The sequence below is a fragment of the Condylura cristata genome, unplaced genomic scaffold (assembly GCF_000260355.1).
Source record: "Condylura cristata isolate star-nosed mole 26May11 unplaced genomic scaffold, ConCri1.0 scaffold00029, whole genome shotgun sequence".
NCBI lineage: Eukaryota > Metazoa > Chordata > Mammalia > Eulipotyphla > Talpidae > Condylura > Condylura cristata.
In genome coordinates, this window is record NW_004567130.1 from 3,395,081 (window position 1) to 3,420,365 (window position 25,285).

General features: G+C 53.9%; 1 protein-coding gene across 1 annotated transcript in view; it reads right to left on the bottom strand.

Annotated features, from left to right (window-relative positions):
- Positions 1-25,285, bottom strand: part of TMEM132D (transmembrane protein 132D) — a 312,508-nt gene that overhangs the window by 70,745 nt on the left and 216,478 nt on the right. The window contains exon 4 of the mRNA XM_004690639.2: positions 16,573-16,756. Within this exon, the coding sequence (XP_004690696.1) occupies positions 16,573-16,756 (184 nt within the window). The remainder of the gene's footprint in view (positions 1-16,572; positions 16,757-25,285) is intronic.

A 25,285-nucleotide genomic window follows, 5' to 3' on the forward strand; every position in this document is an offset into this window, starting at 1 on the left:
CACCATGTGGGTCACCTCTGGGGTGGGGATCGAACCCGCACTAAAGTGGCTCAGCAGCTTGCAGTCCTGCCTACTAACACTTTGTGCCCCCAGGGAGGGCCACCGGCCTGCTACATTCTAACAGAGGGGGGCTGTGGAGGATGGTGCCTCCCAATGCCAGGCATCCGGCTGGCTGCTGAGAGAGCTCAGGGTCAGCAGACCCCCTTCCTGCTGCTCCAGCTCCCAGTTCACTCTGGGAGTGACCATTTCGTGGGCAGTTGCAAGGGGGAGGCATTCTTTGGGGAAAGGCTTGGGAAGAGCTATGTGGTTACCACAGACCAATAATTCCTGATCTGAATAGAGGTCATGAGGCCAGAGAAAAGCAAAGCCAGAGTCACACCTGTGGGAGACAGCACAGGGTTTGATATAGGGGTCAGGAAGGCCGACTGAAGGCCTGGAGGGCTGAGGGAGAAGCCACCAGTTTGGGGAGCTGGGGAGGTGGCCCTGTGGTATGCCCACAGCACACCCCTTGGTGGGGAGGAGGTACTGCAGGTTGGTATGAGCACCTGCTGCAGGGGATGAGATTTATAATAGTGAGATGGAGAACATCGAGGGATGCATTCACATCTATCACCTTGAGTCACTTCTTTTCTGATTTAGCAAAAGGAACTCACAGTCTTCCGTTGCAAGAACTCTGGTCTTCCCTTTTGCTGCAGTGCTAGGCAGGAAGCATGGCTCCCATCACACCTCTTTCCCATCCCAAACACAGCCAATGTGGACTGCAGGCCCCCCTGGACAGTGGTGACTGATCCCCAGCAGCCCAGAGCCTTTGGGAATAGAGGGACACAGTCAGCCATTCCTGTTCACCCCAAGAGCAAAGGAGACCCACTCACTCCTCAGGGAGACGCCTCTGCTGATGGGAGCCAGGGCTAAATGACGGGAAGCGAGGAAGCAGACGCAGCTCGCTTCAAGAGCATCTCAAACCCAGCCTTGACCTGTATACTTCGCTTCTGCTCCCACCCATTGCAATTGGTGTAGATGGAGATGGAAAAGCCCAGAGAGTCTGGGCATGGCCACCCAGGTGCCCTGTTGATATTACAAAGTTATAGAAAGATATTTAAGAATTAACGTTCATGAGCTAATCAGCGATGAAAAACCTCTCATTTGTGATGGTGCCATGTCTGGGATGGGATAAATGGGCAAACACAGAGAAAGGGGCAGGATGGAAAGAAGATGTCTTTGCTTCTGATTTAAAAAAAAAAAAAAAAGCTATACCATAATGGGAAAAAATATATGAAGAGTGTTAAGATGGGTGGGGCTACACAGTGAGTCAGAGCAAAGGCCCCTTTACTCCCCAAATTTGCTCCCACAGGCTGGAAGGTGGGGAGAGGAGTGGGAGTGTTGGTGGCTCCACACAGAGGCTTCCAGAACCAGCTCAGGAGTGGGGACACCGAGGGCCACTTAGCCTGCCTCTCAGGGGTACCTGCAGGACATGGTCAAATCTGACCAAGCTGGCAGGCTGTCCCAGGGAGGGGCACAGTCCCTGCGTGACCAGAGTGGTATGGGAGTGGCTGGTCGAGCTTCTGGGCCTAGGACCCCTTGCACAGTGTGTATGTCGGGGGGGGGGGACCTGGGAGAGGGAAGAGCCGCATGTGGCCATGTGCAGGTTCTGTTGGGAGCACCCAACAGTAAAGAGCCACCCAGTAAACGCCAGGGAGACACTCAGGCCTCTAGCCAGGGCATGTAGACAGCTATTGCACAAGCAGGCTGCATGCAGGGCATCTCTCTCCGTCTGGCCATTTCACTTAGAATAGTGTGCTTGGAGGGGTTATAAACTGGTAAGACACTATGGAAAACGGTCTCAACAAATTAAAAATAAAGCTATCATATGAGCTAGAGATGCTACTTCTGGGTATAGATCCAAAGGCAATAAACTTGGTCTCTCAAAGAGACACTCAGCCCACATTGACTGCAGCATTTCACAACAGCCCAGATGGCAAAGCAATGGGTGCCTGCCAGGAGGTGGATGGAGAATGTGGCAATGATGCGGAATATTACTCAGTCACAAAAAAGGAAACCCTGCCACTGTGACAACAGAACACATATTTCCATCCCATTCTGCATGTTGTCCTCCACAGCAGAGCCACTTCTAAGTCATACCCCCTCTAAGTCACGCCTACACTCCATTCTAGAAGCCAGGAGATCCTGTGACAGCGAATGAACGCATCCCCCCATCCCATGTGATGTGGTTTCTTTCACGCTTCTCCAGTCACACAACGTGAGCAGCAGCCAGGTGGCAGTGCCCTTGCTGCCATCACTGAGTGCCAAATGCTCTGGGTAAAAGCTGCATTCCGGCTCCACTGATGTTTCCTGTACCTTCTTTATAATCCAACAATGTCCTAGGTGTGTGAAGAGCATGGAAGAGAAGAAGGACAGCTTCTTCGAAGTAAATGATAAACGTAGCTCAGCCTGATCCATGGAGACAGAGCCTGAGCAAGGGATTATGTGCTCCTGGTGCTGTGCCAGCCCCTGAGCAGGAGCACAGGAGGTGAGGCCGGGAGAGGAGTTTGGTGTGAATGTCTCCAATTTGCCAGGCTGTCTCCTGGGAGGCAAACGGATCCCTCTCAGAACAGTTCATTTTGGGAGAGATTGTCCATGTTTCCATCTTTCCCTGGTGAAATTCCTCTTTGCTTCAGAGCGGCATTTTATGCGCTTGTTGAGAACAGGTCTGTGCTGCAGAATGAGCAAGCGCACAGGGCACACAGCTGGGGCCAAAGCTCAGGCACTCTCTGCCGGTGAGAAGCACTAGGGATCAATGGGTATTTGTGGCCACAGCAGCAGTCAGGGCTGAAGAAAGGGGCCGATATCCTGGGCCCAGGCAGAGCTGGAAGTTGTGAAATGGCATAAAGATATGTCTCAAGCAAACCCTCTAGTCCAGTCCCTTCATGCTGCCCTGTAAAGGCTGAATCGCTCAGTGGGTCCAGGGCCAGGAAAGCTCTGCAGACAGTAAGGAGTGACTGTGGCCACCTGGCAAGGGTTCAAAGGAAAGATGTGGCGTAGGCACCAGGCCCAGCGCACACATGTGGAGTGGCTTCAGCAGCAGCAATTCACGGCACCAACACCAGAGACACATGATACCAAGGCTGCCAGGTTTTATGGTTGTTGAAAGTCCTTTAAAGCTGAAAGTCCTGGGAACACATCAATGGTGTAGGCTCGAGGGGTGTCTCCACACCTCCATCGCTCAACCAAGAGCAGAACACAGAATCACAGCAAGTGGGAGCACTGCTGAGAACTCTGCCTTGGTCTGGACGAGCCAGGTTGTGCCGCAGAAACAAGCATCCCCACTCTCTGGGGCCTAAGCCAAGGGTTAGTCCTTGGCCCTCCCTCATCCGCACGCCTGTGGCAGGATGGCCAGGGACTGTTCTCCACTGTTCCTCTCTCCAGGACCCTGGCGTGCTGGGCCAGCCCATGAAGACTGACAACACCACCAGCAGAGGGCTGACAGACACGGAGGCTCCAGAGCTACATGGTGGAGAGAACAAAATGGATCCTCATACTAGAGCTTGAGTTCCTGGATCAAGCCCTACCTGAAGTCTCTGCTCAGACTTTTTCTTATGAAAGTCAATACATTTCTGCTTCACCCCATCAATGTGGTTTCAGACTTTCATAACAAAGAGTTTCAGTAGTTTCACATTTGACTATGTTTCTCTGAAGCCCATTTTGCCCCCAAACTATTTAAAGATCATTTGCGGAAAGTCAGGAAAACTCAGAAAATGTGACAACTTATGGCCATCTCCCCCACCCAGCTTTCCTTATACGGGACATTGAAAATCTTTTTTTTTTTTTTTAAATTCCTGGAGCATGCAGAAACTACTACTAATGAAATATCGTTTCCAGTTCTTCATTGGTATTAGCATTAATTTACTGCTGAGACAAAAGGGAAGCGGGCACGAAACCCTTCCCGAACGTCCTTCAGGATGTTCTCATCCTGGTGCTAACACGAGGAAGCTGTTATTTCTATGAACCTTTTGTTCTGTGACGTTAACCAGGCTTCTCCCCGGGTCCACTCTTCGCTGACTGCTTTCCAATCGCACTTTATCATTTTCATCAGCAAACTTCAAACCTCAAGCACTTTCCCTATGCTTTCAAAGTCTGAAATTCGCCAAGCACACAAAGGCAACTTTAGTGCTTTAAAGGTTGACAAAAAAGAGGTGCAAAACTGAAGAAAAAATAAAACCTCACACCTTTTCTCTTGTGAGCCTTTACAGTGAGAGCCTGGGCACAGAGAAGACTCAGAACAGGAGATTCGTCTCACCCAAGATTCACTGGAGCCAGAGAATCCCAGATGTTGGCAAAAGTTGGAGGCTCAGTGAGCTCCAGCCCCAGTCATGCCCTGCATGACGCCGTAGGCCTGAACCCCACCAGCCTCCCCCTGACCTTGTAGCAGAGACCATGCCGCCCACCCCAAGCAGTGGGTCCTGTTCTGCTCTTAGTACATGCACACACCTCCCATGGGAGGTATTTGCTGGGCAGGACCTTTGCTGGCCCCAGATCGTGCTCCCTGGCCCCCACCCACACTGATAGCCTGCACAAGGCCAGCTTATACGAACAGTTCCTGAAATAGCAAAGCGGACCCGTGCACCAGAAATCCCCCTGTTCTGCAGAAAGCTGGAGGAGGCTGGGGGGGGATGCTTTGTGGAAATCGCCCAAGCCTAAAGAATATGGCTCTGAAAATGAGCAGCTCGTCAACTTCAACACCCTCCCACGCATGCTGTATCTGGGGAAGCAACTTGGTGGTGTTCCAGCAAGTGTGAGGGCCCTGTCTCTCCTACAGCAAAGGGCCTTGAGGGAGCCTCAGAGAAAGGCCCTGAGGTGGTGTGGGCTTCTGTGGCAACAGTGGAGGTGGCAGCGTGGAAGCAGGGAGCACGCCTGTGGTATGTGGGGAGCAGGTAAAAGGCTTAGAGTCAGAGCTTAGAGCCAGCCTAAGCTGTGTGATCAGGAATTATGGATGAGCCTCACCCTCCTGAAAGTGGGGTAACCCCAGGGACTGTGTCTATGCCGCGTGGAGATGAGGGAGGCTACAGCGTCCTTGGTGAGCCATGCTGGGTGCAGAACCAGCCTTCATCTGGCTTTGCTATTATTAGTATCAATAAATATTAATTCGGATCAAATTGTAGATACAAAGCAGAGAGGGAGAAGTCATAATTAGAGCTGTTAAATAACACTTGTTATAATTTCCCCGTGGTGGCTTCTCAAAATAAGGTCTTCTGTAAATGCCGCTTCAAATTTGAGTGCTCAGCAGCTCACCCACCAGCCAGCTGTCGAGAGAGGGGTTTCAGCAAGGAGCAGGTCTGTCGCTCTTTCTTTTGCTCTGACTACATTGTCTCAGAGCTGGCTAGTGGGAAGTGAGACTGCATAGCAAGGCCTGGCATGGGTGTAAGTTCTCAGTCGCCAAAAGCTTGGATGTACCTCTCAGGGTCTCTTTCCTTGTGTCCTTGCAAAAGGAGGCCCATGTGATCATGTAATTTTGTTTGAAGATAAACAGATTCAAAAGAAATCAAGTAGCTTCTGTAGAGTTGCCTAGTGGGAATGCCCAGGCTATACCTGTCTGAGGCAGTCCAGTGGACACACCAATCTGTACCTGTCTGAGGTGGCCCAGTGGACACACCCAGGCTGTACCTGTCTGGGGAAGCCCAGTGGACACATCCAATCTGTACCTGTCTGAGGTGGCCCAGGGGATACGCCCAGGCTGTACCTCTCAGGGAGGCCTAGTGGACATGCCCAGTCTGTACATGTCCAGGGTGGTCCAGTAGACATGCCCAGGGTGGGGAAGGCCTGAGAGTCTTTGAGCAGCCTCCTGTAATTGATCTGAATTTACGTATTTAACTTGTATACTTACATCTCATTTCTTTACAAAAAAAGGATCTGGGGCTATAATTCATAAGCCCAGTAAGACACCCCAAACTGCACACCTGGAACAGCTCCAGGAGAGCTGCACCAGGCACAGCGGGCATCCCTCAGCCAGTGGGCGCCCGGTGGAGAGCATTTTCCTGCACAAAAGGACTTTACTGTGGCTCTGAGTGGTCCTGCAGCAGCTCAGTGGTCAGCAGCTGACCTTGGCTGAGCCTGTGTTTGTGATGCTGCCAGGCTCCTTTTCAACACAAAATCAGTGCTGTTCTGGGCACCCTCTGACCAGCCTCTGGGACACGCTGACTGGAGGGAGCTTGGGATGATGAGAGACTAAGAGTCTGTTTCTCTTTCTTTCCTTGTGACTGAAAACTCGGCCGTGAGCTCCCTGGTGGCCAAGGAAATGGGGACAGGAGCTGTTCTAAGGCCCAGTTAATGAACAACAGGTGGATCCAGAAATACGACTCAAGTTTCTTCTCTGACATTCTAAGATTCAAAATAAGAAGACAACACGGGACAGCGGACGAGACTCCCCATGGTCTCTTCTCTGTGACTCGGCAAATTTAGTGATTCCAAATGCAGCTTGAAATGTTTTGAGAGGTGCTATTTACATTTGTTTTAAAATTAGCGCTACTGGCTTGTAAACAGCTGTCCGTGTCCACGCGAAAGACCTGGATGTTTCCAGAGGAGCTACAGAGGCTGGGCAAGCCCGGGAACAGAGTGACAGTGACGCTAAAGCACCTACTGTGAGCCCAACAGCAGAGCTGGGGCCGGTTGAAAGACTCGTTCACTGTTTTTATCGCAACGATTTTCAGTGATACTTGTCGAGAAGCCGCAGCCTCCGCTTTGAAGTTGGCTTAGCTATCAACACAAGTCCGGGTTTTTATTGCGACTGCAAACAGCATTTGTGTGATACTCGCAGTCTTAACCCAAATATTTGCCAGCCATCTCACAATTCACATACCTGCAACCAAACTCTTGATTTTCCCCACCAAGCTCCCTTTTTCACCGTTCAGTGCAAGCGTGTAGGACATCCCAGACCGTCACCCACCCGGGCTTTCCCTGAGTGTCCATGTGACCATCCCACAAGTTCCCAGAACTCTGCCTCCGCCTCCTGGAAACTTCAGCTGCCCTCACCGCTCCCAGCCTGCTCTGCAAAATCACCCCCAGAGCCGCTCACTGCGCCGGCCTCTGCTGTCACCAGCTCGGTCTCCACTCAGCAATGTCTTTCTAAAGCCATGTGTCTGTACCTCCCGGCAGACACCCCAAATTCTAGACATTGTCCCCACCGTGACCCACACCCTCTTCAGTCACATCTGGAGTTGCTGTCTTCAGTCTGGCTGCCTCTCACACAAGGCTCCTCCCCGCTCTTTCTCTCCTGGGCCCCCACCCAGGGAGGACGCCTCTGTTGTGACCCTGACACCCTGCAGACTGCCTGGCCGATGCCCCTGGACACTCAGCCTCAGGCTGGAGGCCACCTCTGTAAGATTGCCCTTCTGCGAGCTTCCAGACTGAGGGTCTTTCCATCGTAATGTTTAGTCTCTATCGTGATATCCCGCTCAGTGTCTATAGTGCGCTGTGCTTGGTACCTGAAAACCTCCCCGATTTATTTACTGTTCATTCGGTGCTGGCTCCCCCATCTGTACTGCTAACTCTACGGGGGTGGGATTTATGTCTGTCTCACTTGCCCAGACTTTGCTTTCCTACTGTATTCTAGGGATGTGTGTGTGTGTGTGTGTGTGTGTGTATCCCTAGTACACATCTACATGTGTATGTACACATACAAGTAAACAAGTATGTAGCATAGATGCGCAAAGGGATGGATACCACTCTGCAAAGTTTCCTTTTGCTAGGGGCCAGCCACCTCAGCAGGGGGAGGCCTCAGCAGGGGGAGGCCTCAGCAGGAGGAGGCCTCAGCCTGCAGGGGGCAGGAGCCGTGGCTCTCCCACCCTGATGCTCCACCACAGTCAGTTATGACAGCTGCTACTTTCTGTCAGTTGTGGAAGTTGCTCCTCAGAGCACAACCACTGCCGTCTAGTAACGGACCAGTCAGGCGCGAGCTATGAGCTGATTGGTGCTAAATGGTCCAGTCAGATGTGTGGGTGAAAGAGGACATAAGCCAGGTGGGAGGGAACTGGGGGAGCCCCCCAGGAAAGACCAAGGAAGGAGAAGAGAGGCCCCAAGGAGAGATGTCACTGCTCCAGAAGAAGAAAGAAGGGAAGACTGTTCCAGCCTCTGAAGAAGAAAGAGGAAGAGGGGCATCCAGCCCCCTCTCAAGGAGAGAGAAGCCCACAGACTCACTCACAGACGGGGCCTGGTCCTGTCTCTGATGTTGCCTGAGAGGAGCCCAGAGGCCCCGGCCTGGTGTCTCTGACAACTCACAAAGAGCTGTGAACACTGGTGTCTCTGCCACCGCCTGAGGGGCCAGTAGAGACCATCACACTGGCCAGTGCTGTCCATACTCTGGGTGACCGGTGGTGACCATCTCTGATGCTATCTGGGTGAGGCAGCCGCCACTCATGCCACAGTGAGCTCTTTGTTCCCCCATATGTGAAATAAAACCCCGTTTATTTTACTGTTGTTCCTGGAGCCTGAGGTCTCTGCAATTGTGCACATGGGTGACACCCAGTGACTGTCCTTTTATCGGGCACTGTCCTTTGTTAGCTCCTATTCCACAGGCCCCTGTGTGGGTGTTGTATTGCTGTAGTCCTTGGTTTGGGCTTTTGGCCTTTTGGGGCTTTTTGGTGGCTGTCTGGTCTCAGGCCCGGCAGGGGTGGCGGTTCCATCCTTCCATGTGGCTTCCTGTCTTGTTCTTTTGTGGCCCTCTCCACCACTGTTTCAAGAAAAATAATTTGAATTTATGGTACCATGCATAATTTGCCAAGCGTCCATGGAAGGATGATTAATTAATCTCTCTCCATTGCTCTGCCACAAAACCCACTTTGGCCAATCTATCAAAATACAAATAGGACTTCCTTACCTTTAAAATTCTCTGTGACCCATTTCCTTGTTTAGAACCATACACTGAACACAGTGGCGAAATGAAACAATCCTTCAGAAAGACAGAACTCCTCTTAGTTAATTCTCAAGCGAATAATAAAACACAATAACCACACATACCACTTAGTGCTTAGATGGATTTAGTAACTAGAGTTGGGGAAAAGCAGGCAGCCATAACTCAGTGTTCCTGCCGGCCGTCCCCGCTACCAGGTGCAGATTCCTCACTGGAGGCCCTTGAGGCTCTGCTGCTCGAGAGGTGGACACTGGCCAGCTGACCAGTTGCATTGCTGAAGAGGCAGCAGGCAAGAAAAGTCTGCACCCCACTGTCTGGAGTACTTGAGGGCGCGAGCCTTGGCGGTGGAGGCATCTGTGACTCCGTGTGCCCTCAAGGGTCAGCCTAAGGGGCTCCGCCTCTGGCTGGCCACGGGCTCCGCCTCTGGCTGGCCACGGGCTCCGCCTCTGGCTGGCCACGGGCTCCGCCTCAGCTGCTGCCGGAGCAAGCCGCACTGTAGCAACGCGGTTGCTATGAGGAGGCTCACAGTAGCGTCCTCTTCCGACAGGGCGCCCTTTGAGCTCAGCTTTCTATGTTCCCTCTGGTTCTTTTCAAAAGTGCAGTTGATTTGTAATGTTCATTTTGTGGCGATGGGTGACTTTTTGTTGTTCAAAGCAGAAGAAAGATTGCCTAATTACTGGCTCTGTAATTAATCACGTAAGCTCCAAATGATCTAAATAGCTTTATTCCAGGACCCGCCTCTACAGTCCCCTCTGTCTGTCCCCTAACACACGCTGGCCCCACCCTGTCCTCACACAGATGTACCTGGGGCAGCTGCTGCCTCCGCAGGTGGACAAGGTGTTCGTGGCTGGTTGGTTCTTTGTTTCAAGAGTCCACGTAGGCGTGATCTCACCCATGCCCTATGGCACAGGATACTTAAGCCTGCCCGCCAGTGGGAAGCTGGGCTGTGTGTGCCGTCCTGGGTCTGACCCCCATGGCTGTGCTCGTGTGGGTGGCCCAGGCACCCACCCGGACTCCCGAAATGAGCTTGGCCAAGCTCATGGGGGAAAAGCAGCACCAGGTATTCAACCTCACCGCAGGAGAGAGGCAGTCACAAGTAGTCAAGGGGTCCTGGGGAAAGTGGAGCAGAGCCAGGGCCCAAGGATACGAGAAGGCCGATGACCCGCATGGGCAACAGTGGGAGAGGAGCCATCCACCGGACAGTGAACGCTGCTTCTCCGTGGCTGTCTGCTTCTCCCTGTGCCACGAGCGAGGGCCCTAAGAACCTTTTTGTAACTAAAGTGAATAGGTGATCACCTCCATCTGCCCCATGCTCCCTGTAGTCTCATTTGCCCTGACTCTGCTGGGACTCTCCAGGCAGCTTACCCCACCTCCACACCTGCCCCCTCCTACCAGAAACCCAGCTTTAGTCAAACATCCATCCCCAGCCTATGGGTTGATCTTGTGGCTTGCACCCCGGTCCCCAGCATGGTGGGCACCTGGCTCAGACCATTGTGACACCTGTAACAGCGGCCAGAGGGCAGGACCAGACATGAGGCAGCTAAGCAGAAGGAGGGGGGGACGGGCCCCTGGGCTGCCCTCAGCTCCCAGATCTGCTATGTGTGACCGCAGCAGTCCTCAGATGGTGCTACAGCTTCTCGCTGACCCCAGTTCACTGGGTAGATGAGACCCAGAGGGCCCCGGCAGTGTCAGGGTTCAGCCCGCATCCAAAGGCCTGACAACCAGAGAAGCTGACACGGCCAGCCCTGGACCCGGGGAGGAGAAGAGCCCCTGCTCTGCAGGGAAGGACAAACGGGAGATTCCTGTCACTGACCTCAGGGGCTGGGGAGAGAGACATGTGACCATGGTGCAGTTTCTTTACACGCATTTCTCAAGTCTGCAGAGAGCGGCTCGTGGGGCAGCCAGGTGCAGGACCAAGGAGCGTTGTGCCCTTGACCCCAGGTGGGGAAGTCCCCACAGAGGAGGGGAGAGGCGTGCATTCTGTTCTGCAGAAAATCAGGATTTCTCATGCTGCTGCTGGTTCTTGAGTGCTTTTATTTTCAGGAAGCCCTTCATTCAAGGAGATCAAATGGGCTCTTATGATTAGATCATGTAGGAGAGTGAGTCTCTCCAGAAGGGGAAAACTGAGGCAAGGGTGAGGGTGGACATTAGACTGGGATCTACAGCTTACAGCCTGCAAGCTGAGCTCTTGTACAGGTTGCTGCGATGAGTGGTTTTTGTGCTTTATAGATGGGCGGGAAAATACCAGAAGCAGCATACTCTTTGGTGACATGTGTAAATTAAATGGAATTCACATCCCAGGCCTGTAAACAGCTGATCTGGAGCACAGCCCGGCCCATTCGCTTGCATGTTCTGGGACTTGCGTACATGGCAGGGTTGAATGCCGCCCGAGACCACATAGCTTCTGAAACTGAAAATATTTACTATCTGTGTCTTTGCAGAAAATATTTGCCAGCCCGTTATTTCCCACCGTACTTGAGCTAACACCCCGTTTATGCAACAAAGGTTTATGTAATGAGCAAAGGAGCACTGACTTTCCTGTGATAAGAATGACACTACCAGCTACCAACGCGCATGTTTGCAAACACCGACACGATGTTCCAAGTGAATGACTGAGACAAAACAGAAGCAGGTGGCTTATACTAAAGTAGCATGCACTTCAGAGCATGCCTTTTGGGGCAGAAACTGCACTGCAAGGCCAGCAATGCAGTCATCTACAGTCACCCACGTGGGCAGGGCTGTGGAGACCGCACAAGACCCTGGGATGCTCCCTCTGGCATCGCTTGGCCCCAACGTTGGCTGCCAGCAGGTGGCGCTCTCTCAAGAGCAGCCAGCCAAGGGCAGCCTGGGCCACCTTCCTCTCTGCCCTCTGGCTGGTCTTCTGCCAGTGCCCGCCAATGACTGGCCCCAACCAGAAGCTGGTGGACAGGCCGCCCATTTGAGGGAATCCTCACGAAAAGGAGCCCAGGGCCAGGTGGGTGGGAAGAAGGGTGGGGTCCCAAGCCAGGTGGACCCAAGGCGGAGCAGGGGCAGTCTCAGCTCCCCAAGCCAAGACCTCAGCTGTGCGTCTGAGCCAACAGCCCCTCACACCTCGGCCTTCTGACATTAAATGCAGGAAGTCACGGAACCCCGTTCTCAGTCACACTGGCCACAGCAATAGAGCTCAGCTGGCCGCCATGCCGGGTGGCCAGCTGAGCCCTTCGGGGAGTTGCTGTCAGACAGCAGTGCTACGGAACCGGGGCTCGTGTGTGGTGACTCCCATTTGGGAGATCCCCTGCTCTTGTCCACGGGCCGGTCCCGAGGTCTACACTTTGGAGACACACCTGGGGGCCTCCCACGTCTTCAGTGGTCTGCCTCTTCATTCTCGTCCACGCCCCCACCCTTCTCATCTGAAGCAGCAAAGGAGCCTCTGAAGTGGTCCTTCTAGTTTGACTGCCCACACCCCCCAGATGGGCTTTTGTGGTGTCAGTCCTGTTTTAAGAATAGATCACAAGCGGGCCCTCCCTGGTGGTGCAATGGGTTGGGACGCAGCACTGCAAGCCAGCCACAGCCACTTCAGTGTGGGTTTGATCCCCGCCCCGGAGGTGACCCCCATAGTGTGGCAGACCGCTTCTGACCAGCCCGCTGCTCCCCTCAGCAGTGTACTTCGTCAGTCGGCCTGTTCTGCTCCCCACTCTGTCTCTGGTGAATCCTCTCAATGCCCCTGCACTTCTCGCCTGTACCCCAGTTCTGTATGAATAAATAAATCTTAAAAAAAAAATAGATCAGAAGTCATATTGGGTTTGCACGGGTGAGTGGATGTCTTTATTCTGTGCCAGGTATGTTCTAGCTCCCCTCTACATCTTTAGCTGGCAAAGTGGGGACACACCGGCTGGGAGTTGTGTGGCCCGGCCCAGTCACTGCCTCCCGCTCTGGCAGTGAGTGGACAGCAGCCCAGCGTTGCTGCCTGGGGCCCTCTGTCCACAGAAGCTCTCGCTGTCCTCAGTGGCTCACTCTGGCGGTGTCGGCTCAGTCCCAGGTCCCCCTAAGCCTGGGGTTCAGTGCTTGTCTTAAATCGCCGAAAAGGCTGCTCGTCAGGGAGCATCAAAGGCAGTGCGAGGTGATGAGGAAGCCGTGGCCTTGCACAGAATAAATCATTCTTTCAGATGACTTCTCCTCTTGTGCTCAAAGTCCCAATTTCCTGTTTTTATGAGGTGCTTTCCACATTTGCATTTTCCAAAGGTCCTTTTGCATATTGAACTGATCAATGGCCTAAACTCTGTTTTCCCTGGAGAGGGAGGTGGGGTGGGCGCCAGTGGGCTCTGGAGTGTCCAGCTGGCACTGAGTCCCGACCCAGCATCCCCACCGGTGGGGCAGGGTCACTCCCAGCCGGTGTGTCCCCACTTTGCCAGCTAAAGATGTAGAGGGGAGCTGGGCCATACCTGGCACAGAATAAAGTGCAGGTGTTGGGGAAATTGCCATGAGCGCCATCTGGGGAGAGTGGTCACCTCACAAACATGCAAGGCTGCACCTCAGAGGGGGTTTCTCTCCAGGACTGGTGCAGATTTTAATGTGCACTTGGCTGAGGAGGGACGGCCCAGCTGCGGAGGCATGTGCCTGCGTGTGACCAAACTTTCAAAACATCTGAGTGAAACAACAGAGGGTTTGTGGCATGTTAATGAACCAGCTGGTTATGAATATCAAATAAAAGAGCCACCAGTCTGCTTTTGCGTCCAAAATGAGAAAGTGTGACCATGGAGGCCGGGAAGATGGAGACACATGGGCTGGAGGCGAGTCGGAGGGTGATGCCCTCCTCTGCTGACCTCTCGGGTGGCGGGGGGTGGGGTGCTGTTTGTCCTGGGGTCCAGTCTGGCAAACCCAGCTCTGTTGTCCAGCCTCACGCAGGGGGCCAGGAGGGAGCGGCGTGTCCGCCACGCTCAGGACAGAATGCTGCTCTGCGCTCTGCCCACAGGCCTGCGCCCAGCAGGTGGAATGAGGTTTGTCTTATTTACAAAAGACCAGCTGTATGGCTTTCAGATGGGTAAACAGCGGAGTTGTGGAGTTGTCAGCTCTGAATCCTGGGGAAAGCCCAGAGTACTTGGCTCAGCTGAAGCGCAGGAGGCAGATGGGCGAGGAGACACTGCTACGAGGATGACTCCAGGTACATGCGGGAGACAGAGGGGCAGCCTGAGCCCAACGCAGCCCTGGGATCCGACTGAGAATGCAGCTGGGCTGGGGGCAGAGGAGGTGTGGGCCTGGTGAGGGGGTGGTGACACAGCAGCAGAGGGGTGACCCAGCACCCCAGACCATTGTGGCACAACCAGCCAACATGACCGCGATCAAGCTGAGAGAGTTTAAAAAGTAAAATAAAAGTATATGGTTAAAAATGGATAAAGGGGCCCTCCGTGGTGGCACAATGGGTTAGGATGCAGCACTGCAAGCTGCCTCAGCTGCTTCAGTGCGAGTTCGATCCCCAACCCAGAGGTGACCCACATGGCGCGGCAGACCTCTCCTGACCTGCTCCTGCTCCCCTCAGCAGTGTACTTCGTCAATCTGCCTGTTCTGCTCCCCACTCTGTCTCTGGTGAAGCCTCTCACCACCCATCCATCTCTGACCTGTACCTCAGTTCTGTACGCATAAATAAGTAAATCTTAAAAAAAAAAAAAAGATGGATAAAGAGATGCTGAAGAATTCTGGAATTCTGGAAACTTTGAAGACATGTTTCCATACTTCTAAGACACACAAAACCCTCCCCAGAATCAGACGCTGAGATGCAGCGAGAAGCCACTCACAGCTAATGACCACTCTCAGGATTTTCTCCCTCCAGACAAAAACACCCATACCTGCAAGACACTGGAGGCATCATAATGTTGGACATCACTGGACAGAAAGTCATAATGTAAAATGTGTAGAAACACAGGGATAGATTAATAAACAGTGTTTAAGGCCATAGACATCAGGGAAAATATATGAAATACCAAGGAAGAACAAAAAAAGATCATTTGGAAAATTGAATGTAAGCTGTTCATTGCACCTCATTTCAAAGCTTTCATAAACAGAAGCTACTCACCCCACAAAGAATGGGGCCTGTAAGCCTGACCCCAATCAACAGCAAACTCTTAGCAACTTGCACAGACACTGTCTCCATGGAAGCCTTATTTGCTGAAGACCTTTACTGCTAGTATTCTAGGCACTGTGTGTGGATTTAGCGGAACATAGGCTATTTCATGAGAGAAAACCTCTTAGCTATCTTGGGTTTGTTTGGGGCATCTGTTTCTCAATGTGGGAAATTTGGGGGCAGAACTAGGAGCCACTGAGAGTCTGGCCAGATGCAGGCTGCTCCCTTCCCAAGCACCCCAACCCCCTTCAGTCCCCTCTCCAACAGCCCCCAGCACTCTTAGCCCCTTCCCCCAACAACTTCCCAGCACCACAGCACCACCCAGAACCTCGACACACCGTCTCGTTCTCCTCACATCAGGGCTATGAGCCTGGGACCAAGCTCCTTCTCTGGGACAGCGGCCACTTTGCACGCTGCTGTCAATGCTTGGTGTCCGTGGACACAGACAGGATGTCAGGCTGGAATGGCCCTCCTGCTCAGTGTTTATCCTCAGCACAACCTGAAGAGCAGGCTGATGATGCAAGCATCATTCCCTGGACAGATGTGGACACTGAGGCTCCGTGAAGTCCCCAGCTTCCCAGGCTGCCACAGGACTAGCACGGAACACAAGGCGCAGGCCCTGGGGAGCCACCTGCCTCGGTTTCCCCCCATGCACATGAAGCCGTCTGCAAATACCACGCAATGCCTGGCAGTATCTACTCTCCTGTGTTTCTTGGAACGCAGTCTGAGCACAGTGCCAAGCCGGAAAACAGATGTCGCAGCCGTCCTTCGGCGAGGTACGGCCCGATGACTCAGCCTCGCCAACTGGATGTGACAAGAAATATCATCTTGGATTGTCACGAGGCTTCTTGACAGGGGGGCGCTGGTGGCCTTGTTTGATCTTACTTTTCCTACACTCTTTACTTTTCCTGGCCTATGAAGGGGTGGATCTGTTGGCTGGCCCCTAGCAGACACCACCCAAGCAGCCCCTGGACACCAAGAGGAAACCGTTAGTGCTGGAGCCTGGCACCTCTCTTCTGATAGCAAAGGACCCTCGTGGCAGAGGAAGCTGCACCCGAGTCAGCAACATCCAGGTTCACACCGAGGGAGGACCTGGGCAGGCCCAAGTTTCAAACACACACAGAAGTCGGGTCTGGGCCCCCACCCAGCAAACACACAAAGAGGCTGACAGCCCTATCCCCCGACTGCAAGCCTGGAACAGGGCTCTGCGCTCCTGCTGGTACCATCTCGGCAGCCAGCACCTGGGCCCCACTGGAGGCATCTGGGCTTGGCCCTGCTCAGCCATCACCCTCCCTATGAAGCCGCACAGCTTGCCCACGCGGATGCCACGCCTGGGCCTTGAATGAGTCCCATGGGTGACACAGACTGACCACTAACTCTCCCGTGTCCACCTACTATGAAAAGACACCTCAGCCTTGTGGCTTCCTGCCACAGACAGGGCCCAGCCTGCAGCCAACCTGGCTCCAGGCTCCCAGCTCCCCCGTGGCATGGGGGTCTCACATGGCGTGGGGGTCTCGCATGGCGTGGGGGTCTCGTCAGAGCCTCCCATCTGTCCTGACCACACGGGGCACCTCACCATGGCCAGCGGGACGACGCCGAGCAGGCCCTTCTGCCGCACGTAGATCCGGGACACGCCCAGGTCAGAGGTGACGTCACCCGGATACTCCACCTGCCACGTGACGAGCTGGGTGGCCGGCGGGTCTGCGGGCTCCTCCACGGCCACATCCACCTGCATGACCTCATCGGCCGCACCATCTGCCCTGCAGAGGAGAGGGGAACAACATTGAGGACGGGGCATGCTGCGGCCATGGGCTCCCTGTGCCCGTCAACCCCAGAGACATCAGTCCAGAGCCCCCTGTGATGTGGGCCCACAGGCTGGACCAGTGTCCAGCCCCTGACCCGCTCCTGAGAGCCTGCAGCTTCCCCCGGGGTGGGGCTGAGTAAGAACTTCCCCAGTGGGGACACGTCCCTCTCTCCCAGCACCATCAAGGGGGTGGGGGCACAGAATTTAAGAGGTGTCTAAGCGGGGCTTTGTCTCCAGCACCAGGAGGAATGTGCAGGGAGGCTGTGGGGTGGGTGCAGGGCACAGCCGGCCCCACAGCAGTGTGGAAAGGGGAGTAGTGGGGCCCACTCCTTATCAGCCACTCTGCTCTCCCAGAAGCCCTCCCGCTTCTTGGAAGCGAATCCCGGGAGTGCGCCCAGGGTTTCTGCAGCTGTTACGATAGCGGAGTTAACTGACAGCCATTCTGCCTCTCCATGGTTAGCTTTTGTAAAACTGCTTCTCACCTGGGGGGAGGGGAGCAAAGGCAGATGGGGTCTGCACTCCTGCAGAGGAAGGTTCAGCTGGGGTGGGCAGTGGGAGATGGCCATGGGCAGCTGGGAAAGTCTCCCAGAGCCCAGTGGCCAGAGTCGCCTGTAGCCGCCAGACCCGGGTCTGAAGATGGAGTCTGCAGCCCGACACTCAGGGCCCAGGCGGGCCCGGACAGGGACGGAGCCAGCCTGTGTCTTCATCGCCCCTCAGGCCTCACAGTGGACGCGGAGGAGCCGAGGGATGGACGGCGGGCCTCCCTTGGCAGGGTGAGGTGTGGGGCAGAATCAGAGTGGCTCAGAGTGGATGTCAAGGAGGAAAGCAGGAGGAGGAAGGGAGGAGGAGAGGAGCGAGGCGCTGCTTGCTCCGGCCGGGCATGTGCACTCTGTCCTCCTGCTTCCTTCTCCTCCTCTCCCCTCCCCTCCTCTCTCCTTCCTTTCTGCCTGCCCCCCTTCTCCCCCTTTCTTCAGCTGACTCTATCGCAAGCCAGTGCACCAGCTCTGCCGGAGCTGGACCAGGTAGCCATCTGTGGCCTCAGGGGTGTCCTGTACCTAGTGGTCTCAGAGCAGATGGCTTAGGAGACATGCCGGCGGCATCCTCAGGGACCCAGGTGGACCCAAGAAGGAGAACCAGGCTGAGCAGCCTGCGAGCAGGTCCAGGCAGCGGTCTGGGTCAGCCTAATGTCCCAGGCCCTGCCGGCCGCCCCCCCTCCTCTGGCCAGCCAGTCAGGGAACTAGGGCTGGGACAGGCGAGCATGGCTGTGGGTGCCTCGGGGCAGGGGGGCCAAGCACGGCTGGGCAGGGGACGAGGCCTGGCACATGAGGCTCAGCTGTGTCCACCAAACCCCAGCGCCCTGGGCATGGAACCTGGGCCCTCCGTCTCATGTGTCTGGTTGCTGCCCACTGAGATGACCTCTTCCTGCCCCTCTTGTGAGTAGTGGCAGCTTGTCGGGAGACGACCCAAAGGGGGCCAGGAAACAGCCTCTCAGCCTCCCTGGACATCTTGATGAGCTACTGGCATGGGCTGGGCAGGTTATTGCTGACCATCTCCTGGGCCTGGGGGCTTCATGGCCCCCAGTGCTTTTCTCTTACAAGGGGCCCCTGTGACCAGTGTCTTTTTTCTAGAAAGGGCTTCCTTCGGGCACAGGAACCGCTGTGGCTCTGGGACAGTGCCCTGCTCCCTGAGATCCAGGGAAACAGAACACCTCTCCGGAAATGAGGTGTGGGGTCAGTTCCCCTTCAGACCCAGGTCTGAAACCCAAGAACAAAGACAGTGAGGACCCTGCAGGGCCTGCTCACCCATCTCGAGGGCAACACAGGACAGCGTTTTCTGAAGGAAAAGGAGAAGTCACTTTAGGATTCTGGAGCTCTCTCCCAGATTGAGGCAACCACTAACCTTTAGCAAGCATTTCATGTGCCAAGTGCTGTTTTAAGGGCTTTTTAAGTCTCATTTCATGGAGTCCTCCCAGCATGCCAATACATGCTATTTACTTCCAGCCTGTAGACCAGAAGCTCAGTCTCACGGAGGCAGACGTGGGGGGGGGGAGGCTAACAACAAGGGCCGGGGTACAGAGGACTGGCCGCTGTGGGCCAGGGTACAGAGGATGACCAGAAGGTCCAAGAGTACCATGTGCCCTTGGGTGCAGCACAGGCCAAGATGTGCCCCAGGGACTGGGTGCCCTACAGGGGTCTGTGCCCAGAGACTTGAACACTTTGTGACAGGGCGCTGGCCTTTAGGGTCATCTGCTAGTCTCAGCCCCATGACGCCCCATAAACCAGACTGGGAGGGGCAGCTGGAATCCTGGAGAGGCCTGCTGGACACTGGGGGAGCAGAGGAGAAACAGACGGGGCTGTGGCCAGGCCAGCTGAGAGTCAGCACCACACCCAACACCACCCGCATTCTCTTTTCTGGACAAGGAAGCCCACCTGTTATGGTGGGACCTCAAAATTCATGCCAGTGATCAGCCCACACTCAGTGGCACCCACAGAGGCTCTTGCGTTCCAGCGTGTGTGTGAGTGAGACGGGCATGCTGGGGCATGGTGGGGCGGAGGTGGGCTCCATCCCTGCGTGGAGTTTTTCCAGATGGTTCTCTGAAAAAGACTTGGGCAAAATATCTGGAAACAAAAGTAGAGCCAGAGCTAAGCTGGTACCTGACCAGCCTGCCCTGAGAACACAGCCACAGGGCTCCCGAGGGCCCAGGGCAGCAAGTGGGAGGTGGCAGGGGCCCCATTAGCCTTCGCCATGTCTCGCCTGACTCCTGGCTTCTGAGTTTTCCTGTCTCAACTGGCCGCCTTGTCTCCCCAGTTGTCCCGGCGCCACCTGCCCGCAGTGCAGAGCCGAAGATGCCCAGACTCACAGCCCTAGGCAGCTCTCAGGCACTGTCTGGGGGTAAAGCCCAGCTCCCTTCCCTCTGTGGGTCAGACTCAGGGGTGCTGCCCATGCTCCAGAGCCCCTCGCAGCCCTAGACTGTAGCCTGCAGGTCACCTGGCCTGCACTGCGTGGAGGTAGCTCGGCACCTCCCTCCCCGTCCCTCTTTCCCTGGACTTGGGCAGCTTCTCTTGAGCACCCCGTGAATCACCTGCTCACCCCTCCTTGACTCGGGTCTGCTTCTGGAGAAACTGAAGGCATTTTGAAAGAAAGGAAGAAGTCATAGGCAGTCAGCGAGTGAGAGAGAGGCTCCAGCAGGGTGCAAGGCGGGGTCCCCTGGCACTGAGCACTGTGGGCTTCTGGAGCCCCAAGCCCTGCACTGTGGGTGATGGCATGCTGGGGACTGGCATGGGGACCGAGCAGATTCCCGGGGTCTCCCAAGGGGAAGAGCTGCTGTCTGTCCCCCCCACCACACTCACGTCTCATTTGAAGATTAAAATAAGGATATAATTCAAACAAAGAGTTTCTTTTTGGGCATGATCACAGTGCTGAAGATTTCCGTTATGACACCTTTTTTCCAGCTTCTTCATTAGCATTTTCAGAATAAAAACCTTTCATTAGGAAATAAAATATGCACCATCCCTATAATGTATGTACTTTATAATGAGATTTTTGTCACCATAAATTTGTCTTTTCGTGTCCTCTCTTTCTGCCTTTTAATACCCTGAGGTCTGAGAACCAGGTTGCTCTGGAAAAGTGTGAAGGCGGCAAAGGAACGCGGCCTGCTGCAGCCCCCACATTCCGTGCGGCCTGTCCTCGTCCCAGGAGTTCATCCCTCACTCACTCGTGCAAATGGTGTTTCTGGGATCCTTGTTGCTTGGGTGCTGTGTTGGGAGGTGACGGTGCAGGTACAAAGGTCTGGGGTGGCCTGGGACTGAGCAGGGGAGAATGGGCAGGGTCAGTAACACCCCAGCAAGTGCCAACTGGCAACTGTGAGAACAGTTGTGAAGTGGAAGCAACAGGTGAGATGCAGGCTGGGGCTCCCTGGGGTGGTCAGGGCGGTACGGCTGTCCAAGAGGGCGGGCTGAGTTCTGCAGAAGGAGCTGCGTGTGCAAAGACCCTGGGCTCAGCGTGAGCAGGTTGGGCTGGAGGAAAGCAGAGGCGATTATGGCTGGAATACCCCATGGGGGTGTGGGTACTGCTGATGGGTGGGTGTAGGTGGCCATGCAAGTCTGGGGGCCACCAAGTGTTGTCTGTCAAAATCAGTGATCAGAGCTATGTTCTACAGTCAGTCAAACCCAAATCATAGCTCATCCACACGCAATGCCAGAACTAAAAAGGGCTTTTACATTTTTAAGTGTTGCTATAAAAGAAAGACAAGAATGTGCACACAGAAAATACAGGACTGCAAAGTCTAAAATATTTACTCTTTCCCACCTTACAGAAAAATTTTGCCAAACTCTGATCTTTATCACATGAGAAACAGCAAAGTCTTAAATCTTGAAAAAAAAAAACAAAACAAAACAAAACAAAAAACACAAAAAATAACTCTGATGGATTTAAGCATGTAAATGCTGGTGGCCAGTATGAGGTGCTTTGATCCTTGCCCCTGTGGGGAAGGGATAGATTTGGACTCAATAGTTGAGCTAAGACTGTTCTAGGTAAGAAACAGGGAAATGAAAGGGCACATGGGTTACAGGCCCTCGTGTCAAAGCTGCCACTCAGACAAGACCCGGGACCAGGCTGCTGTGGAGAGACAACAGGACACAAAAGGTCACAGTCGAACCGGAAACAGCAGGTGAGCCAGGGACAGGCGGCGGCAGCGGGGTGGGAGGGGGGTGACACGGGGCGAGTTACAATGGCCCTGGGGAGTCAGAGCTCTGTGGTTACCTCTCATGCTTGCCCCACATGGCAGGTGCAGGGGCACCCCAGGAGCATGACACCCTGTGCCCCTGAACAAGATGGGCTTCCATCCAGATGCTCTGGTCCCTGGAGCAGCCTGCAGGGCTGTGGGCCAGGAAGGCTTGCATGGACCTGCGTCCTTTTTATGCCCCCCCACCCCGTTCTCGGCACTGTGCTTCTCCGTGTGCAGACCCAAGTGCAGTGGCAGGGCTTGGTGGCTCTCTCTGGGGATGTAGAACAAGTTCCCCCTGAAACTTATGAGCACGCAGTTGGGGTGCTAAGCAGGGGGCACTGGGACTGCTGCCGGGGGGCCCTCTAGGTCAGGTCACAGGTGAGTAAGCATCAGGAAAGGCTGGTGGTCCAAGAACAAGTCTCCCTGGAACATGGCGGCCGCCTCCCCACTCCGTCCGATGCCAAGTGTGGCGTCGCAAGTCCCTGTTTCAGCAGACAGCTCCTCCCTGGATGGGTCCAACATGCGGGGCCTGGTGGCCAAGAAGTCAATCCAGGCAAGGGCTTACCCATGTCTAGAAACACAATTGAGATGCTCTGTGCTCAGGGCATGCTGGGGTACACCAGGACACCCTCTCCCAGGAGCAAAAGCATCCCAGAGTTCCACATCTCTAAAATGAGGTCCACAGACCGGTTCTCAGGCTTGCAAACATCTGCAGTGTTGAGCATAGACGGGTGGAGAGACGTGGCAGCCTAGGAAGAAACTCCCAATGAGAGAGGCTGGGGGAAACTCTGGCCTCGCTGGGAGGTGGGGGTCAGGGGGCCAATGCTCTTGACCTTAAGTCTCCTGTTGACAGAATCAGTATCTCCCTGCCAGTGACTGTCACTGCTGGCTATTGCCCACCGCTGAAGTTTTGTGAGAAAGTAGACACACGGCAGACATGGCCACAGTTCCAGTAAACATGAAGCCACTGAGGCAGATAAACCAGCCTCCCCACAGCAAGGCGGGCAGAGTGGAGACCCAGAAAGGTGCTGGTAAACACGTGGCTTTCTGTGACTGAACGAACCTGCTGTGGCATGGTCTACCTCCCCAGCAGTCATGTTCCAAGTGTCCCCCCTAAATGCCACTGCAGATTACAGTCCTACCCATCACACAGAAAGGCACAGACACCACCCCATCGCGGCAGAGATGATTCGATCTTTACAAGATGCCTTATTTAATAAAAAAATCCACAGTTGGTGCTTGGGGTAATTACTTGAATTATTTGACTCACACCTAACATGACTGACAACTAAGGGCATGGCAGAGATAAACCAGTTAGGGCTGGAAAAGAAGAAATCAAGGGGGATGATGACAGGGAGGAACATCGAACCCTACAGTTCGATGTTTAGCAGCAGTAACAGCAGCTCGAGCTGAGCCTTGAGGGCATGGTGAGACCTCCATCACGTCTTTACAATGGAGGGGGCACCCCTGTCCCTTGAAAGACTGCTCTTCCACACCAACACTGGTCTCCTTCAGAGCAACCCATCATGGTGCCGAGGACTTGTGCTTACTTCAAATGAAGTAACCAGGAGTCTTGCTTCATTGTGATAGGCTCCTAGTCAAACTCATTTAGACTGCTTTGACTGTGACATTTCAGCCTCCATTTTACATAGATTGACTTTAAGTGATCTTTTCAAGAGCACACTTTATCCTCAGCCACAGAGGACTTGCGACATTTTGAGGGAGAGGGAGTCGCACTGTGTGGGAGGCAGGGGACACACGGCAGCGAGGCCCACACGAGGGCCACGTGGACATCCTTGGAGTGGCCCCAGAGCTGCCTCCCTGCAGACCGAAGTCTCCTACATGTGAGCTGGAATCTGACCCACGGCAAATACAGACAGAAGATAAAGCTTACATTTCCACATTATAACATTTTTTTTAAAGATTTATTTAATCATACAGAACTGGGACAGGCCAGAGGTGCAGAGAGTGGCGAGAGGATTCACCAGAGACAGAGTGTGGAGCAGGACAGGCAGGTCGCAAAGTACACTGCTGAGGGGAGCAGCGGGCGGGTCAGGAGAGGTCTGCCACGCCATGTGGTCACCTCTGCGGCAGGCAGGGATCAAACTCATGCGGAAGTGGCTTTAGCTTCTCAGTGCTGTGCTTTAACCCGCTGCGTCACCAGGGAAGGCCCGTGACATTTTCTTAAACAGATTCACTTGGAGATGGAGACATATATATATATATATATATATATTACCTTTTTGTTATTGTTGGGAGTTGTCTACCTGCGGAGCCAACTCTGATGCTGTGGAGCAGGAGTGTTCTCGCCAGGGCCGCGGCTGCTGGGGTCACATCTTGTCTACACACACGGGAGCTGGGTGCCACCAGCCCTTTCTGCTCTGCTTCTCTGATGAAGCCTGGATGGGACTCAGCACAGCACATGCCACCAGGGCGAGGTGGAACCAGCGAGGAAGGCAAGAACTGATTATGCACAACTGGCTTGGGGGTCAGCCTCTGCTCTCCGGGGACTGAGGGGGTGGCCCATGCTTGCAGCCAGCATGCTGTGCAGGCGATCTTCCCTTCTAAACAGTTCAAGAAGGTAAGGTCGCCTGCATTGGGTGTTGGCTGCAAAGACCTGTCTCGGCACAGCACACCTCCTTGGCTGGGCATGAAGGAGGTTTTAGTTAAAAATATTTTGGGGGGCTTCCTTGGTGCCTGGGGGGTTAAGTCTCAGCACTACGAAGCAATCTGCAGCCACTGTTGCCTGAGTGCAATTCCCAGCCAGGCAGCTGACCCACATGGTGCCGCAGACCTCTCCTGTCTCCCTGCTCCTCCCCTCAGCAGTGTATTTCAGTCAATCTGCCTGTTCTGCTCCCCACTCTGTCTCTGCTGAATCCTCTCACTCCCTGCACCTCTGGCCCACACCCCAATTATTGTATGCATAAATTAGTAAAAGTCAGCCTTAAAAATAGTAAAAAAAAATCTCCTCTGTTACCTCCTGCAGCTAAGTCCTATCATTCCCTCCATTTTATGTGTTCTTTGAGAACACTGACAAAGTGCTCTCTATCAAGACACCCACTCACAGATATTGGCTCACGGGTCAAAGGAAAATAGTCTGAGTGTGAGCCCCAGGGTCCTGAGCAGGGTCTGTAGTGCCCAGTTTGGGGAGTGCCAGGGCCAGTGAACATCTCCATCAGGAAGTGTGTCATGCCCCCAGACATTACCCCTGGCTGCTAACCTGCACGTGAAATCCTAAACACTTTCAGTTCGACATGGGAAGATCAGGCAAAGGCCTTGAGCTCCTTACGTGTGCGTTTGAATTGCTGGAGTAGAAAGATGGGCTCCACGTTCATTTCAAACTGAAAACAGGATTGTTAATTGATAATGATGACATCACTGCCTCAAATGATTTTCTCAAATCCCAACTGACATAATGAATGAAAGCATTGAGAAGCTCAGATGTTTTATTCTGTTGTGATAAAAAATAATTCAAGTATGAATCTAGTTGATGGCTCATATGAATGTGGAGAGTCTGTCTCTTTAGATGTCACTGTTAAACTCACACTAGAAAAAGCTACTGTACATCTCATGATTGAAAATAATCGTGCTTCAGCCTCCAAGCGCTACAGGTCAGGGGTTGAAGAATTAATTTGCTGGCTGAGGTTAATAGAATGTCAATTAATTTCTTGGTGTAAATGTCAATACATTCAGTTAAACCTGGTGATTTAAATATAATTAAAGATAAACTTTGGAGTCGATGTTGCTGTTTTGGTTTAG